Source organism: Centruroides vittatus, unplaced genomic scaffold, assembly GCF_030686945.1.
Source record: "Centruroides vittatus isolate TY-2023 unplaced genomic scaffold, ASM3068694v2 contig_767, whole genome shotgun sequence".
Lineage (NCBI taxonomy): Eukaryota > Metazoa > Arthropoda > Arachnida > Scorpiones > Buthidae > Centruroides > Centruroides vittatus.
In genome coordinates, this window is record NW_027122496.1 from 1,096,075 (window position 1) to 1,114,878 (window position 18,804).

The following is an 18,804-nucleotide window of genomic DNA, read 5'->3' on the forward strand; positions in this document are numbered from 1 at the left end:
TATTACACCTAAAAATTGAAATTTATCTTACTTAACGAAAAAAGTAAATGAATTTTTTTAAAAAATAAAACCGAACAAAACGGTATATTATGTACATATTTATAAAAACGGCCCAAATTGTATACGGCCCGTGTGGAATTTTCCACATTTTCCACATGGCCAGTCCGCCCCTGGATGGAAAAGGTGGAAATTTATAAAAGTAAAATGAAAAACCGTTGCCTAAATTCTATGGATGCCAATGCGCTTCCAACAGTGTGGAAATATATACTGTAATAGAAAAAAAAGGCACTTAAAAACCTTTAAATCATTTCTTTCTACTTAGCTTTGTTTTCCATGTTTCATTTAGGGTGTACTATAGATTACCACCTATGGAATTTTAGGACTATGATTATATATTTGAACTCAAGGGACCGAGACGAGTTAAACGGTACCCTATTTTTGGACCGGAGACGAAAAATAAAAAAGTTATCATACTTTTTTAATGCTCTCACGAATACAGCACCATAGTTGCTAGTACTGCCATCTTGCGGTAAAGTTTGCAAACCATGACGTCGGACTACGGTCATCTCCAGTAGGGTTAAACACGCGATACGAGAGCGGAGAGAGCGACGCGACTTCCGATCACCGCGCGATCGCCATTTCGGTCAATGTTACTTATGGCAGCGAACATGGCGGCCGTTCCCACTGTTCGTGCTCCCGACTGACCTCTTAGAGGGGAGCCGCCGGCAGGCTGCCATGTGCTAAACGTCACTAGTTATTGATTCACGGTAGTTCTTGAACAAAGTAAAAAATAGAGGGAAACGTCTACTAAAGGCAATTTTAACGACAAGCGACGCGACTCCCGATCACGATAGCGAGGCCGACTTAGTGGAGAGAGCGACGTGACTCCCTATCATTGATAACTTTTTTATTTTTCGTCTCCGGTCTAAAAGTAGGGTATCGTTGAACTCGTCTCGGTCTCCTCAGTTCAGATATATACTCAAAGATCCGAAATTCCATAGGTGGTAATCTATAGTATCCCTTTCATTTAATATACACACTTCTTTCAATTTATTTTAAAGTTAAATTATTTTTTTGAATTTTAAATATGTAAAATATTCGAAAACGATACGTTCCATTTTGGAACATTTATAATATTAAACCTGACGATGGCCTATATTAGACAGGGTGAACACTTTTTATTCTAACAAACTACTTTATACCCATAGCAGCCGCCATTATGTAGTTCGCGCTAATACTGCTAGGTGTCAGATCTATCGTTGGCACAAGCGAATTGATATTGAAAATTTATTTTAAGTTTCGTTCAAGATCACTTAATAATGTTTTCTTTTTCATTATAAGAGAAAGACCAATGCCTAAATTAAATATAAATACTTCAACAAAAAATTTGTTTGACATTTTCACGATAAAATTTATGAAGACTTTGGCTTTGTGGATGCATAGAAATGCAAAAATTGTTTTGGTGGCCTCGCCTACTGTTTTCAAATGAAATTAGTGTGTGGAATAAGAATGGCTTTGACGATTTAAATAATTTGAGTAAAGCTGGCAAAAGACACAAAAATCGGTAATGTCACATGGATTCTTTCGTAAAATTGAAGCAATTTGGAAATCGAAGCGGAATAGAATTTAACATTGGTAGACGATATAAAATAAATATTGAAAATTATAACGAGATAATTACGATTAATAGATATATCTAAATTAATAGATGTTATATGTTTTTTCTCAAAGCGAGAATTGGCATTTAGAGGGCGTAGGGAATTTATTGAATCTAATAACGGAGATAATTACATTGAACTTGTTTATTTATTAAGTACGTCGGATAATCTATTAAAAATACATTTAGAGAAGTCGACGGTTTTTACTGGCTTATCGAACAAACTAATACGAATGGACCCTAGACCATCACTGACACGCGATTAACTGATTGCCCCTGGAAGTCGCCTTCTTATAGAAAAACAGGCACACCACCGAAAAATATAAAGTATATAATTCAACATTATTATTATTTTTTTATTATTCTACATTTACGTTTCTCGTCTACATACTTATTAAAATAACTTATTAAGTACGTTAATAAGAAATTTTTTCTCAAATTATTGTATTCTAAATATAAATATTTTTAGTTGTAGCCGTGTACTATGTAAGCGGTTAAAAAAATAAAAACAAACGATACAAGTTCCAGACCATATCAAATAGAATGGTTTGATAAATATGGTGTGATTGAAAAGAATATAACGACTGTGTGTGTAATTTGTAACGAAAAAGTCACTTCACGTACAGTACTGTACATACAATGTAAAAACATTTTGAAAGGTTGCATTCTAATCTCGGCTTTTCGACAGATGAAGAATGAACATATTTTTTACAAAAGAAAAAAGAGAATCATTCACAAACCAGTGTTTTAAAAACTTTTGATTCCAAAAAATAACATTACAGCTGCTTGTTTTCAAGTTGCCCATCGCATTCCTGGCCACGGGAAACCTCTTTTGGGAGAGTTTGTAAAACAAGCGTTTTTAGAATGTAGTGCTACTTTGTTTGCAGATTTAAAAAAAAAGACTTGATTATAAAGCGTATAAATGAGTTATCAATAAGTAGCAATACAATTAAAGATCGAGTAATACAATTAGAAAAAAATATTTTTTCGCAAATACATAACGACTTAAATTATGCAGAAATGTATCCAATTGCTTTAGATGAGAGTAGTGATGTAAATGGTTATGCACAATTAGCGGTTTTTGCTCGCTATAAATCGTGCAATATAATGAAAGAAGAGCTATTGAAACTACGAGTAATAACGTTGAAAGGGAAGTGTACCGGTCTTGATATTTTTAAAGAATTTGATATTGCATTTAAAGAAATGGATATTGATCTGCAGAAAATTGTTTCTGTAACAACAGACGGTGCACCCAATATGGTACGAGAAAATATTGGTTTTATTCGATATCTTAAGCAAAATATTATACGTTCTCTGAATGAATTTCATTGTATAATACACCAGCAAGTTGTACGTGCGAAGCAAGGTTTAAGTCTGACCTCTCTCGAGATATGACACATTACACCTTTCTATCTTCTCGGCCCTTTAACCTTTAACCACCAAAATTTAATAGCTTCAATGCTCTTTATACACAAGCTGCCAAATTTCGTGTTTTATAGACGTCAACACACAAGTACACGGAATATTTTTTGCATTTTTTTTTTTTTGACTCTTGGGTTCAGGAGGTCTCAAAGCGTAGAGATTTGCAAAAAACTCTGAGGTCCAATTTGACACGATTCTAATGCTTTTCGTGTTATGTATATATTACAGCCCGGAAAGTAATTAAGAATGTTTAGAAATGCATTTAACCTATCGCTACAGAATATTTTGTCTTGTTTAGAAACGTTTTTTTATTTAAACTTCTTGTTAAGACTTTTAAATAACAAGAAAGAAATGTCTTGATATTTACTTTCAAAATTAAAAAAAAACTAAGTAGGATCATTTTGATTCCCACCATCTCAGTTAAGGGTTAAAACTCTCCCTTTCCTTTGCATGCTTTTACACAACGAGTTAGAATATTCTAGCTGGTTGCGCAACACAAATGGCACGCACCTTGACTAAAAGGAAAATGGCGGACGTGTATTCAATTTTCTTTAAACCAGTGGCGTGCCGTCATTGGAAGTGATGGAAGCGCCGCTTCCACTTTCCAATGACCTTCCCTTGTAGTTTCTAAAATATAAATTTTCATATTTTAATGTACTTTGAATTAATTAAAATTAATATTTTATTATAGCTGCATTATGTATCTTATTACAAATTTCTATTACATGTGAAAAAAACGATAAGATTGCTATTGTATATTCGAATATCAGTAGCGGAATGGAAGCGCTTACGAGACAGCTTCCACGGAGAGAATAACTGAATGGTGTAAAGCAACCGAAGGGCATTGGCGCATTCGCTTTACAGAGCACCAACCTCACCCGGTTTAGATGTGGAAGCTACACACGCGTAACGCTTCCGACGATTCTATCCCTTAGCCACTGGGTAGGGAGCTATCTGACTAAGTGAATTGTTTAAGATTTAAAAAGTAAAGAGTATTCAATGTTATTTTTATGTACGTTTTTTTGCAAAGTTATATTTAATTATAATTTTCTTTTAATTATACTGTAATTATATTGGACAGAAAATCTTTAGAATTTTTATCACTTTTAGATGTTAATAATTTTAATACGTATTATGAAAAACAATTTTTCCAAGCGTGTTTTAATTCTATAAATTAAGTAAATTTTATGGGAAATTTTTTGATTTATCTAAATTACGTAGCGAATCGCAATATTTATATTCGCGTCCGGACTATATCGACAAGTAACTCTTAGACATAAAACATATTATAATTAATGTCGATCCGAACAAAGACGTGGTAAAAGAATTATACGATTTAATATCATTAATTTTTACGGTACCATCTACCGGTGGTCTGCCGAGCGTAGTTTTTCGACCACGAAGTAAATTCATAAATTGGCTAGGAACACTCGGTCGGAGGAAAAATTGTAGTCGCTATCGTAGCCTTCGATAGAAAAAGAGCTTTTAAATACGTCGATGGAGTCGACGACCGGCGACTTTTATGATAAAGTAATTAACGACTTGGCGGAAATAATCGCCGAATAGAGTTAGTTTACAAAGAATTAAAAAACAAGTTTTTCTATCATTGTTTGTATCGTATCAATTTGTATTATTTATGTATCAATTGTACTTTAGAACTAAAATACATAAATTGTTTATTTTTGTCATTTCCAGTATTTGTTTAACTTTTATGGAAATGTGAGGTTCCGGACAGGTCTGACCCGTCACGAAAAACGCAAAAAAACGGTTAATTTAGAGAAAAATTTGTTAGTTTAAAAAAACATAGGTAAAAGTCGTTCGTAGTCAGACACCCAATGTTTATATCAACTGCCAGGCAGAAACTATAAATCGCGGAAGGAAGTCGTCCTATGACTTTTCTCGCGCTACAGGTAAGAGTCTCGTTACGTTTAGTAACCAGGGACCGACCACTCGGAAAGCGTTATTATTATTATTATTATTATTATTATTATTATTATTATTATGGGTTAAGTTACATATACTCGGTTAACACCGGTGGCTAAGTACTATGCCGGACCAAAGTCAAGGCATAGTAACCAAAACAGAAATTAAAGAAGTGTATCAGTGTGTGTGTCTGTATTCAGGAATTTTCTCACAATATGACATGTATTCAATATAGTGGCCTTCTGTAGAGTGATGTATGTGTTTCTATTCAATTCTAATGTGCCCAGGCTTTTGTGTAGTGTGTGTGGTATGACACCTGTAGAGGAGAGAACTACAGGTACAATAAGCACCCCATCCATCCTCCACAGATGCCTTATTTCCTGGGCGAGTTCTGTGTACTTGCTAATTTTTTCAGTGCATGCGTTTTGTATATTGTGAGTGTTTGGAATGGATATGTCTATAATGTATGTGATTTTATTGTGTTTGTCAATGAGTGTGATGTCTGGTCTGTTGTGGTAAATTGTTTTATCTGTGATTATGGCTCTGTCGTAGTACATTTTGTGCGTGTTGTTTTCCAATACTGTCTGTGGAATGTATTTGTAGTATGGTTCGTGGATGTCTACTAATTTGTGTTTCTTTGCAAGCTCTTGATGTATTATATTTGCTACTTGATTATGTCTGTGTAAATAATCTGTCTGTGCCAAGAGCTTGCAACCAGAGGTGATGTGTTGTATAGTTTCTGGCATGATGTGACATTTTCTGCATGTGTCATTTGTGAGTGTTGCATCTTTGAGTATGTGTTTTCTGTAGTTTTTAGTATTTATGACCTGATCCTGTATGGCAATCATGAATCCTTCCGTCTCCCCAAAGAGGCATCCCCGAGCTAACCAGCTGTTTGACGCAGTTTTGTCAACAAAATCCTGGGCCAGATCGTAAGGATGCCTGCCATGGAGTGCCTTTCGAGCCCACGATTGCTTAATGGTGTCTATGCTTTTTATATGTTGTGTTGTGTCCATATGATGTGAGTGTAAGTTTAATGGTGTGTTATTCGAGTCTGCTAGAGTTACTGCTTTATGTAATTGTGATGTTTCTTGTTTTTTGTAGAAAAACTCTCGCAGTGACTGTGTTTGTTTGTAGTGAAGGTTAACTATGTCAATCAGGCCACGTCCGCCATCTTTACGTGGAAGGGTTAATCTTTCTGTGGCGGATTTAGGATGATGTTGTTTATGCTTAGTAAGTGTTGTTCTTGTTTTCCTTTGGAGTTGCTCAAGATCAGTGTGAGTCCAATGTATAACTCCAAAAGAATATGTGAGTACTGGGATGACATATGTGTTTATTGCTTTAACTGTGTGTTTTGCATTTAATTGTGTTCTGAGAATAGCATTTAACCTAATTTGGTATTCTTTAATTAATCTTTGCTTTATTTGTGTATGTTCTGTTAGTTTGGCCTGTTGGAATCCTAAATACTTGTAGAACTCGCCCTCTTCCATGGATTCAATAATGTCTCCATTTCCAAGCGCAAAATCTTCTTTCTTCAGGATTCCTTTTTCTATGTGAACTGTTTTGCATTTATCTAGGCCAAATTCCATTTGTATGTCCTTGGTGTATGAATGTGTGATTTGTAGGAGTTGATGAAGTTGTTTTTGTGTGGATGCATAAAGTTTTATGTCATCCATGTACATGAGATGTGACAGTGTATACTGTGTTGTTTTTTCATGCCTGATATTGTAGCCATATTGTGTGTTGTTTAACATGTTGGATAATGGGTTCAGGGCTAGGCAGAACCAGAGAGGACTCAAGGAATCTCCTTGAAAAATTCCTCGCCTAATAAAAATTTGGTTTGTTTGTATGGAAGTGTTATGAACCCTGAGATGTAGTGTTGTTCTCCAGTGCTGCATAGTGTTTTGGAAGAATGTAATGAGTGATGGATGTATTTTGTACATGTGTAGAATATGTAGCAGCCAACTGTGTGGAATACTGTCGAATGCTTTTCTGTAGTCTATATATGCCATGTGTATGTTTCTGTGTTGTTTGTGTGCTTGCCGTAGAATGACTGAATCTATGAGTAACTGTTCTTTGCATCCCTTGTGATTTCTACGGCAACCTTTTTGTTGTTCCGTTAGAATGTCGTGTTCTTCAACATGTTTGTATATTTTGTTTGCGATACAGGATGTCAATAATTTGTAGAGTGTTGGAAGACATGTAATTGGTCTGTATTGTGTGGGGTCTGTGGTATTGTTGTTTTTAGGTTTCATGTAGGTGATGCCCTGAGTAAGAAAATTTGGCATGTCTTGTGGATTGATGATGATGTGTGTTAGGTGTTTAGCTAGTTCCTGGTGCAGTGATGTAAACTTTTTGTACCAGAAATTGTGAATGTTGTCTACACCAGGTGTCTTCCAGTTGTGTGTTCTGTTAACACTGTATTGGAAATCATGTATGCTTATTTCAACACAGGGCATAGTTGGTATGTTGTGCAAGTTTCTGTTCTCCTCCTCGATCCAGCCTGCTTCAGCATTGTGCGTGACAGCACTGGACCAAAGAGAAGACCAATATGTTGTGAGTTCTTCTTCTGTTGGTGTGCCACTGTGCTGTGTATCAGTGTTTGCTTTGTTATTAATTTGTCTGTAAAAGAGTTTTTCATTGTTTGTAAATAATTTATTTTGTTGTTTTCGTAGTGTACATGTTTTGTATCGTTTGAGTCTATGTGCTTTGGCAGCAAGTTGTTGTTTTAGTGTATCAATGTATTCTGTAATGCGTGTGTTGTGATGTTCATGTTTTGTGTGTGTTTTTATTTTCTTGAAAATGTTTTTGAGCTGTTTCCTTAATTTGGGTGTTATGTTGTTTTTAGTGTATTGTGTCAGCCTGCCTAATTGCTGTCTAATGTCATTTATTTGTGTTTCTATTCTTCTCTGCCAGGCAGGCTTGTGATAGAATTGTGTTTTCTGTGTATTTGTCTGTGATTATACTTTCAGTCCATGGTGTGTCACTACTGTGACTGCCCCAGCATAAACTAATGTATGAATGTCTGCGAGTGTAGAAATTGAATGAATGTAGTGTGGTAGTAAGTGAGTGTTTACATAATTTAGTGTTTTTCCTACTTCCTTCGACGTGTTGATTTTTGGTATTCGTGGTCTTTGTGTGGGATCTGTGCCTGTATATTTAGTGAGTGTTTCCTGAAATATATGTGAGAGTGTATTAACTAAATCCATGTCTATGTTATCAGTGATGGATGAGGAAGTGTCTGTAGTATCATTAGTGGTAATTGTTGTATGTGTGTTATTATCAATGCTTGTTGCTGGATTATCCTGACAGGTTACATGATCTTCATTAATGTTAGATGTTTCTATCTGTTGATGTATTTGATCAGCAACCTGTTGTTTGATAAGTTCAAGTGTTGTTTGTGGAATAAGGTTGTTGTGTATAATTGTTCTTTTTTGATCAACAACCCTTTGTTCGGTGACAGTGAGATGAGGATACTGTTGCGTGAATCTATGGTGTAGTTGTTGTCTGTATGCTGTCATGTTTGTTTCGAGTTTTGTGATGGTGTAATAAGTACGGATGATAAACTCGTTCATTTCTACTGTCCATTTCATCCGTTGGCGTGGTTTTCCAGCCTTTGTGGTCTGTGGATGCATTGCCACAGAAACACCAAGGCTGGGTTGGTTCCTCACATCTGTTGAGGGCATTGCAGTAGCCATGCTTGGGCCGGTGCTGCTTTCGCCACCGGTAACCAAGGGAGACTGTGACCTATTTTTCGAACGTGAGCCTCTGCCTAACCCACGAACGCGGACCTTGTTAACCCGGGCGACGTCCGAGCCGGTATCACACTTTGATCTAGTTATTACCATGATGAATATCTCCACAGAATGTGGGCGTGGTCACTCTTAGCTTCATTTCTCCCCATAGACCTTACTGGCATGGGTGTCCCTACCAGGAGCTTATGCTCCAGCCTGCATTGCCCTATGGATCAGTAAAATTACTGGGCTCTCCCACCACGACCAGGTGGTGACCACGGGAGAGTTATTATTATTATTATTAGACTCTTTTCGCTCTGTGGGCACTAAGAGGCCTCTTTTAGTAGGCCCATTATGGATTCGGCCAGGCCTACAATGGGGCGACCGGGTGGTGAGGGACGGGGCTCGACATATCCGAACGGACCACCCCCCGAAAAATTCCTGGGGATATCTCGACCCCTTCGGATTCGAGCCCGGGTTTCCCAGAGCGGTAGACTGCCACCTTGACCGCTTGGCCATCCGGCCTCTCGGGAAGCGTGATTGAGGGAGAACGACCAATCAAAATGGACGAAAGAACGGAGATCGATATAATCTCCGACAATCGAGGATACCTGGCACTCGGTTAACGTTCCGAATAACCAAAACGCCGTGTCAACGCGCAAAAAAAAATTTTGTCTATTGTGCAAACCCGTAACTCGTGCCACTTTGGCCTTAGACCGTGTCCCCGACACCAACAGAAGTCTCCCCGTGCCCTACAGACTCGTCGACGCCACTGTCCCGGGGCCACCTTCGATCGACCATCGAAGAACCACATCGACGCCCAGGATGTCCGAACGGCTGATTGTCCTAAAGCAAACTATTTTGTACGTAGTATATGTTTATTTTATGTTTCTATTTTGTCGGTTTTTGTCAGATACGTCTCTTCTGCCACCATGCACGTACGAATGGACCCTAGGCCATCACTGACGCGCAATTAACTGATTGCCCCTGGAAGTTGGCTTCTTACAGAAACACAGCTTCCCTATCATCAAATGTCACGGCACGCCACTGCTTTAAACATAGCGTGGCTACAGCGACTATGTATTATATTGTAGCTCGTCGGTCGAGTATATACAAAACATATATAAAATTGATGATGTAACTCCACTTCTACATATAAATTAAGACCTTTCCTAATATCAATCAATCAATCTTTATTGTATTAAGGAAAAATCCTTGTTACAGGGGGGTAAATTGAACACGAAAGAAACTCGTAATATCTAATTGTACAACATATGGTAGTTTTGTTATTACATATAAATTGAGTAAAAGATAAATATAATTATACATATAAGAAGTTATTGTTGAATGACGTTCTCTGAGACTTGATTATTAACATCGTTGTTAAGTATGTTGGTAATTTGGGTAAAAAAATTATTTAGTTTGTACATTTCATTCTTTGATAGATCTCCAATTCTTGTTTTATAATTTAAGTTTTGATTCATGCCAAGTATTTCTATTATTTGATATTTTTGACGATAATTATTAATAACTGTACAGTCTTTCAGTAGATAAGTAATAGAAAAGTCGATTGTTTTGCACCAATAGCAGTTTTGATTGGAAAAGTTTATATATGTATTATTAACCAGTAAGGAATATTTATTAAGCCGGAGTTGTAAGCATAATCGTTTAATATTCATATTTATATCAGCTGTAATAAATCTGGAATCAGAAGGAATTTTTAAAATCTCAGAATACCAGGGATGGTAGGTTGATTTCAGTATTGATTCTTGATCCTGAATTATTGAATGTGATATAGACCTTTCCTAATTTAATTAAATTCAGGAAAGGGAACTCCTTGTCTTTTTCAAAATTGCACAGCTACGCTTCCGAATAATTGACAAAAAGTTGTTTAATACGATGTAAAATTGCACGATTAATTTCAATTTTTTAAATAAAAAATTATTCCAGTAACGGCGGTTTCTGCATTACGTGAATATTATTATTAAAGTTTAACAAATTTAACATTGATTCATAAATAATTTGTTCGTTTTGTTCAGAAAATTTACACTTTTACGTCAATACAACGCAGTTTATTACACTTGTTTCATTATAAAACTGAAGAGAAGACATCGAATTGACAAAGTGTATACATTCTGAACTAAACGAACGGGGCTCTTGTAATGGCTAATTATTGGAAAACAAATATGGCAATGTAATAACTGATCCAAGTGGTCAAGCATTGAGATCTTTTAAAATTTTAATCTTATCAGGATAGTAATTATAACCAGCAATTATTTATTGTGACATGGTCACAACGCCAGGCTGCGATTTTTAATTAATCACGTTTGTAAAATATATGTTCTCCACCTCAAATTAGTAGTGATTTGTCCCTGCACATCATACTTTTCCTTTAACAATAGAGTCGTCCGGTCATCTAACACCTTTCTGAATTTTTGAAATTTTTGAAATTCAGAAAGGTGTTAGATGACCGAATTTCTGAATTTTCAATTCAGAAAATTTCTGAATTGAAATAACGTGATTTCCGGTTTGCGTCGAAAGTTCTTATGTAGTTAATACAAACCAGTGAAGACACTTTTGCATTTGAAGCATTGGTTGGCTTCGATTACTATGGAGTTTTCTATTTTGTGCGCGGTCATTCCGTCTACAGTTACGCTCTTCTCCGCCTTGTTTTCCGACAATGCCGTCATAACGGCTCGTAAATCTCTCGGGTCCTTAAATTCCGTAAAGAGGGGATGACCGCGGTCTTGGTCTTCCCACCCCAACAACATAAAGCCGTAGTCTTCGGTCTCGTGCTCGCCCGGCTCGTCCAAAATTTCAAAAGTTTCTTTGGAGTTTGTCGCGTCCACTGGCTGGTCTCTAGAATAAGTATTAATTAAACTCAAATTATCTATTGCCTCTTCTAGTGGGACGGATCTTTCCTCCGAGCGGGAAATCCCATCTCTACCGCTTCCGTAGTAAGACATCTCCAGTTCTTTCGACGTCAGTCGAACCGCGGCCGTCAGCGTGTTCTTGTGTAAAACGAATGCCGTAATGTTCAGTTCGAACATCTTTCCGTAAACGTCTTGAATCTAACGAGAAAGAAATATTTTTATTCGATTAATCCGTATTTAGTTATAATTATTAAATTATGTATTAAAGTGCTTATTAAAATATCAAAAGTATTATCTAATCAATTTGTGTACTTATGTATTAAAATAATATTCGAGTATCTTTGCTTACTCGATCAAAAATGGTTCCTACATGAGCATTACATACGTTCTATTTAAAAAAAAAAATGGCTCTATTAATGTTGTATGTATCTTCTTTATGTGTAATATTTAAAATATTTGTGATGAAGAGTTAAATATTCTTTGAAATTTATGACACAAATCACAACAAGTAATTACAGATTTAATTATTAGTAAGAATTCTGATTTCTGATTTTTCGGTACCGAATTGTGGATACTTGCATACTTATAATACTCTTGCTAATCTGGCCGTTCCTTGCGCAGATGTGTGCCAGGTTAGAGAGTGCTCTCGATTACTGCATTTATAGGCCCGAAGGCAACAATGACGCCACCCGCCGCCCTTCCATGCCGATTCATTTCGGAGGCAAAGAAACAAACAAAAATGGCACGCAGACATACAATACTGTAAACCTTTTTTTTTTTTAAAACTTTTCCGCCCTGTGGGCACTAAGAATGCCTCTTTTAGTAGGCCCATTATGGGTTCGGCCAGGCCCACAATGAAGCGACCGGGTGGTGAGGGACAGGGCCCGACATATCCGAACGGACCACCCCCCGAAAAATTCCTGGGGATTATTCGACCCGCTCGGATTCGATCCCGGGTCCCCCAGAGCGGTAGGCTGCCACCTTTACCGCTCGGCCATCCGGCCGTCTTAATACTGTAAACTGTAAAAAAAGCTGAGCAAACAGTGGCGTGCCGTCATTGGAAGCGGTGGAAGCGCCGCTTCCCTTGTATTTTCTAAAACAGTGTTCCGCAACCTTTTTTCTACTTATGGCACACCCATGACTCAAGAGGGCACACCAAAATGTTATTCCCCTCAAAAACGTATGATATGATGCTATTAATAGAATTACATAATGCCACTAACCTATTATTATTATGTTGGGTTAAGTTAGATATACTCGGTTAACACCGGTGGCTAAGTACTATGCCGGACCAAAGTCAAGGCATAGTAACCAAAACAGAAATTAAAGAAGTGTATCAGTGTGTGTGTCTGTATTCAGGAATTTTCTCACAATATGACATGTATTCAATATAGTGGCCTTCTGTAGAGTGATGTATGTGTTTCTATTCAATTCTAATGTGCCCAGGCTTTTGTGTAGTGTGTGTGGTATGACACCTGTAGAGGAGAGAACAACAGGTACAATAAGCACCCTATCCATCCTCCACAGATGCCTTATTTCCTGGGCGAGTTCTGTGTACTTGCTAATTTTTTCAGTGCATGCGTTTTGTATATTGTGAGTGTTTGGAATGGATATGTCTATAATGTATGTGATTTTATTGTGTTTGTCAATGAGTGTGATGTCTGGTCTGTTGTGGTAAATTGTTTTATCTGTGATTATGGCTCTGTCGTAGTACGTTTTGTGCGTGTTGTTTTCCAATACTGTCTGTGGAATGTATTTGTAGTATGGTTCGTGGATGTCTGCTAATTTGTGTTTCTTTGCAAGCTCTTGGTGTATTATATTTGCTACTTGGTTATGTCTGTGTAAATAATCTGTCTGTGCCAAGAGCTTGCAACCAGAGGTGATGTGTTGTATAGTTTCTGGCATGATGTGACATTTTCTGCATGTGTCATTTGTGAGTGTTGCATCTTTGAGTATGTGTTTTCTGTAGTTTTTAGTATTTATGACCTGATCCTGTATGGCAATCATGAATCCTTCCATCTCCCCAAAGAGGCATCCCCGAGCTAACCAGCTGTTTGACGCAGTTTTGTCAACAAAATCCTGGGCCAGATCGTAAGGATGCCTGCCATGGAGTGCCTTTCGAGCCCACGATTGCTTAATGGTGTCTATGCTTTTTATATGTTGTGTTGTGTCCATATGATGTGAGTGTAAGTTTAATGGTGTGTTATTCGAGTCTGCTAGAGTTACTGCTTTATGTAATTGTGATGTTTCTTGTTTTTTGTAGAAAAACTCTCGCAGTGACTGTATTTGTTTGTAGTGAAGGTTAACTATGTCAATCAGGCCACGTCCGCCATCTTTACGTGGAAGGGTTAATCTTTCTGTGGCAGATTTAGGATGATGTTGTTTATGCTTAGTAAGTGTTGTTCTTGTTTTCCTTTGGAGTTGCTCAAGATCAGTGTGAGTCCAATGTATAACTCCAAAAGAATATGTGAGTACTGGGATGACATATGTGTTTATTGCTTTAACTGTGTGTTTTGCATTTAATTGTGTTCTGAGAAAAGCATTTAACCTACTTTGGTATTCTTTAATTAATCTTTGCTTTATTTGTGTATGTTCTGTTAGTTTGGCCTGTTGGAATCCTAAATACTTATAAAACTCGCCCTCTTCCATGGATTCAATAATGTCTCCATTTCCAAGTGCAAAATCTTCTTTCTTCAGGATTCCTTTTTCTATGTGAACTGTTTTGCATTTATCTAGGCCAAATTCCATTTGTATGTCCTTGGTGTATGAATGTGTGATTTGTAGGAGTTGATGAAGTTGTTTTTGTGTGGATGCATAAAGTTTTATGTCATCCATGTACATGAGATGTGACAGTGTAAACTGTGTTGTTTTTTCGTGTCTGATATTGTAACCATATTGCGTGTTGTTTAACATGTTGGATAATGGGTTCAGGGCTAAGCAGAACCAGAGAGGACTCAAGGAATCTCCTTGAAAAATTCCTCGCCTAATAAAAATTTGGTTTGTTTGTATGGAAGTGTTATGGGCCCTGAGATGTAGTGTTGTTCTCCAGTGCTGCATAGTGTTTTGAAAGAATGCAATGAGTGATGGATGTATTTTGTACATGTGTAGGATATGTAGCAGCCAACTGTGTGGAACACTGTCGAATGCTTTTCTGTAGTCTATATATGCCATGTGTATGTTTCTGTGTTGTTTGTGTGCTTGCCGTAGAATGACTGAATCTATGAGTAACTGTTCTTTGCATCCCCTGTGATTTCTACGGCAACCTTTTTGTTGTTCCGTTAGAATGTCATGTTCTTCAACATGTTTGTATATTTTGTTTGCGATACAGGATGTCAATAATTTGTAGAGTGTTGGAAGACATGTAATTGGTCTGTATTGTGTGGGGTCTGTGGTATTGTTGTTTTTAGGTTTCATGTAGGTGATGCCCTGAGTAAGAAAATTTGGCATGTCTTGTGGATTGATGATGATGTGTGTTAGGTGTTTAGCTAGTTCCTGGTGCAGTGATGTAAACTTTTTGTACCAGAAATTGTGAATGTTGTCTACACCAGGTGTCTTCCAGTTGTGTGTTCTGTTAACAGTGTATTGGAAATCATGTATGTTTATTTCAACACAGGGCATAGTTGGTATGTTGTGCAAGTTTCTGTTCTCCTCCTCGATCCAGCCTGCATCAGCATTGTGACGTGACAGCACTGGACCAAAGAGAATACCAATATGTTGTGAGTTCTTCTTCTGTTGGTGTGCCACTGTGCTGTGTATCAGTGTTTGCTTTGTTATTAATTTGTCTGTAAAAGAGTTTTTCATTGTTTGTAAATAATTTATTTTGTTGTTTTCGTAGTGTACATGTTTTGTATCGTTTGAGTCTACGTGCTTTGGCAGCAAGTTTTTGTTTTAGTGTATCAATGTATTCTGTAATGCGTGTGTTGTGATGTTCATGTTTTGTGTGTGTTTTTATTTTCTTGAAAATGTTTTTGAGCTGTTTCCTTAATTTGGGTGTTATGTTGTTTTTAGTGTATTGTGTTAGCCTGCCTAATTGCTGTCTAATGTCATTTATTTGTGTTTCTATTCTTCTCTGCCAGGCAGGCTTGTGATAGTATTGTGTTTTCTGTGTATTTGTCTGTGACTGTACTTTCAGTCCATGGTGTGTCACTACTGTGACTGCCCCAGCATAAACTAATGTATGAATGTCTGCGAGTGTAGAAATTGAATGAATGTAGTGTGGTAGTAAGTGAGTGTTTACATAATTTAGTGTTTTTCCTACTTCCTTTGACGTGTTGATTTTTGGTATTCGTGGTCGTTGTGTGGGATCTGTACCTGTATATTTAGTGAGTGTTTCCTGAAATATAAGTGAGAGTGTATTAACTAAATCCATGTCTATGTTATCAGTGATGGATGAGGAAGTGTCTGTAGTATCATTAGTGGTAATTGTTGTATGTGTGTTATTATCAATGCTTGTTGCTGGATTATCCTGACAGGTTACATGATCTTCATTAATGTTAGATGTTTCTGTCTGTTGATGTATTTGATCAGCAACCTGTTGTTTGATAAGTTCAAGTGTTGTTTGTGGAATAAGGTTGTTGTGTATAATTGTTCTTTTTTGATCAACAACCCTTTGTTCGGTGACAGTGAGATGAGGATACTGTTGTGTGAATCTATGGTGTAGTTGTTGTCTGTATGCTGTCATGTTTGTTTCGAGTTTTGTGATGGTGTAATAAGTACGGATGATAAACTCGTTCATTTCTACTGTCCATTTCATCCGTTGGCGTGGTTTTCCAGCCTTTGTGGTCTGTGGATGCATTGCCACAGAAACACCAAGGCTGGGTTGGTTCCTCACATCTGTTGAGGGCATTGCAGTAGCCATGCTTGGGCCGGTGCTGCTTTCGCCACCGGTAACCAAGGGAGACTGTGACCTATTTTTCGAACGTGAGCCTCTGCCTAACCCACGAACGCGGACCTTGTTAACCCGGGCGACGTCCGAGCCGGTATCACACTTTGATCTAGTTATTACCATGATGAATATCTCCACAGAATGTGGGCGTGGTCACTCTTAGCTTCATTTTTCCCCATAGACCTTACTGGCATGGGTGTCCCTACCAGGAGCTTATGCTCCAGCCTGCATTGCCCTATGGATCAGTAAAATTACTGGGCTCTCCCACCACGACCAGGTGGTGACCACGGGAGAGTTATTATTATTATTATTATGTTGGGTTAAGTGAGATATACTCGGTTAACACCGGTGGCTGTGAACTATGCCGGACCAAAGTCAAGGCATAGTAACCAAAACAGAAATTAAAGAAGTGTATCAGTGTGTGTGTCTGTATTCAGGAATTTTCTCACAATATGACATGTATTCAATATAGTGGCCTTCTGTAGTGTGATGTATGTGTTTCTATTCAATTGTAATGTGCCCAGGCTTTTGTGTAGTGTGTGTGGTATCACACCTGTAGAGGAGAGAACAACAGGTACAATAAGCACCCTATCCATCCTCCACAGATGCCTTATTTCCTGGGCGAGTTCTGTGTACTTGCTAATTTTTTCAGTGCATGCGTTTTGTATATTGTGAGTGTTTGGAATGGATATATCTATAATGTATGTGATTTTATTGTGTTTGTCAATGAGTGTGATGTCTGGTCTGTTGTGGTAAATTGTTTTATCTGTGATTATGGCTCTGTCGTAGTACATTTTGTGCGTGTTGTTTTCCAATACTGTCTGTGGAATGTATTTGTAGTATGGTTCGTGGATGTCTACTAATTTGTGTTTCTTTGCAAGCTCTTGGTGTATTATATTTGCTACTTGATTATGTCTGTGTAAATAATCTGTCTGTGCCAAGAGCTTGCAACTAGAGGTGATGTGTTGTATAGTTTCTGGCATGATGTGACATTTTCTGCATGTGTCATTTGTGAGTGTTGTATCTTTGAGTATGTGTTTTCTGTAGTTTTTAGTATTTATGACCTGATCCTGTATGGCAATCATGAATCCTTCCGTCTCCCCAAAGAGGCATCCCCGAGCTAACCAGCTGTTTGACGCAGTTTTGTCAACAAAATCCTGGGCCAGATCATAAGGATGCCTGCCATGGAGTGCCTTTTGAGCCCACGATTGCTTAATGGTGTCTACGCTTTTTATATGTTACGTTGTGTCCATATGATGTGAATGTAAGTTTAATGGTGTGTTATTTGAGTCTGCTAGAGTTACTGCTTTGTGTAATTGTGATGTTTCTTGTTTTTTGTAGAAAAACTCTCGCAGTGACTGAATTTGTTTGTAGTGAAGGTTAACTATGTCAATCAGGCCACGTCCGCCATCTTTACGTGGAAGGGTTAATCTTTCTGTGGCGGATTTAGGATGATGTTGTTTATGCTTAGTAAGTGTTGTTCTTGTTTTCCTTTGGAGTTGCTCAAGATCTGTGTGAGTCCAATGTATAACTCCAAAAGAATATGTGAGTACTGAAATGACATATGTGTTTATTGCTTTAACTGTATGTTTTGAATTTAACTGTGTTCTGAGAATAGCATTTAACCTACTTTGGTATTCTTTAATTAATTTTTGCTTTATTTGTGCATGTTCTGTTAGTTTGGCCTGTTGGAATCCTAAATACTTGTAGATCTCGCCCTCTTCCATGGATTCAATAATGTCTCCATTTCCAAGTGCAAAGTCTTCTTTCTTCAGGATTCTTTTTTCTATGTGATTATTATTATTATTATTATTATTATTATTATTAAACAGACATCAACACCTATACACCTGTGAGCAAATTTATTTTACATATAATTTTTAGAATAGAATATATAAAAATGCGTAATTTGTAATAAAGAATAAACAAACATCATCTTATTTCATCAGTGCTGCAGCAGAGAACGAAATATATGCATACGAAACACAACAATTGTGATAAAAATATATAAATAAAACTTGAAATTATCAGAATAGGTAATAGCTCACGTCACACCTTTCACCATGTGACGACACACTGGTTGCAGAACACTGTTCTAAAAAATAAATACATATTGTGCAATTATTTTCATATAATTAAAATTAATATTTTACTATAACCGCATTATGTATCTTATTACAAATTTCTATACTACTTGTGAAATAAACGATAAGATTGCTATTGTATATTCGAATATTAGTGGCGGAATGGAAGCGCTGTACTGCCAGCTTCCAAACAGCCAGGTTATACTCATTCGCGCATGCGCTTTAC

General features: G+C 37.2%; 1 protein-coding gene across 1 annotated transcript in view; it reads right to left on the reverse strand.

Moving 5' to 3' along the window:
• Positions 1-11,288: 11,288 nt before the first annotated feature.
• The window catches only part of LOC136981555 (2',3'-cyclic-nucleotide 3'-phosphodiesterase-like), a 31,682-nt gene continuing 24,166 nt past the window's right edge, over positions 11,289-18,804 (reverse strand). The window contains exon 7 of the mRNA XM_067277874.1: positions 11,289-11,807. Within this exon, the coding sequence (XP_067133975.1) occupies positions 11,289-11,807 (519 nt within the window). The remainder of the gene's footprint in view (positions 11,808-18,804) is intronic.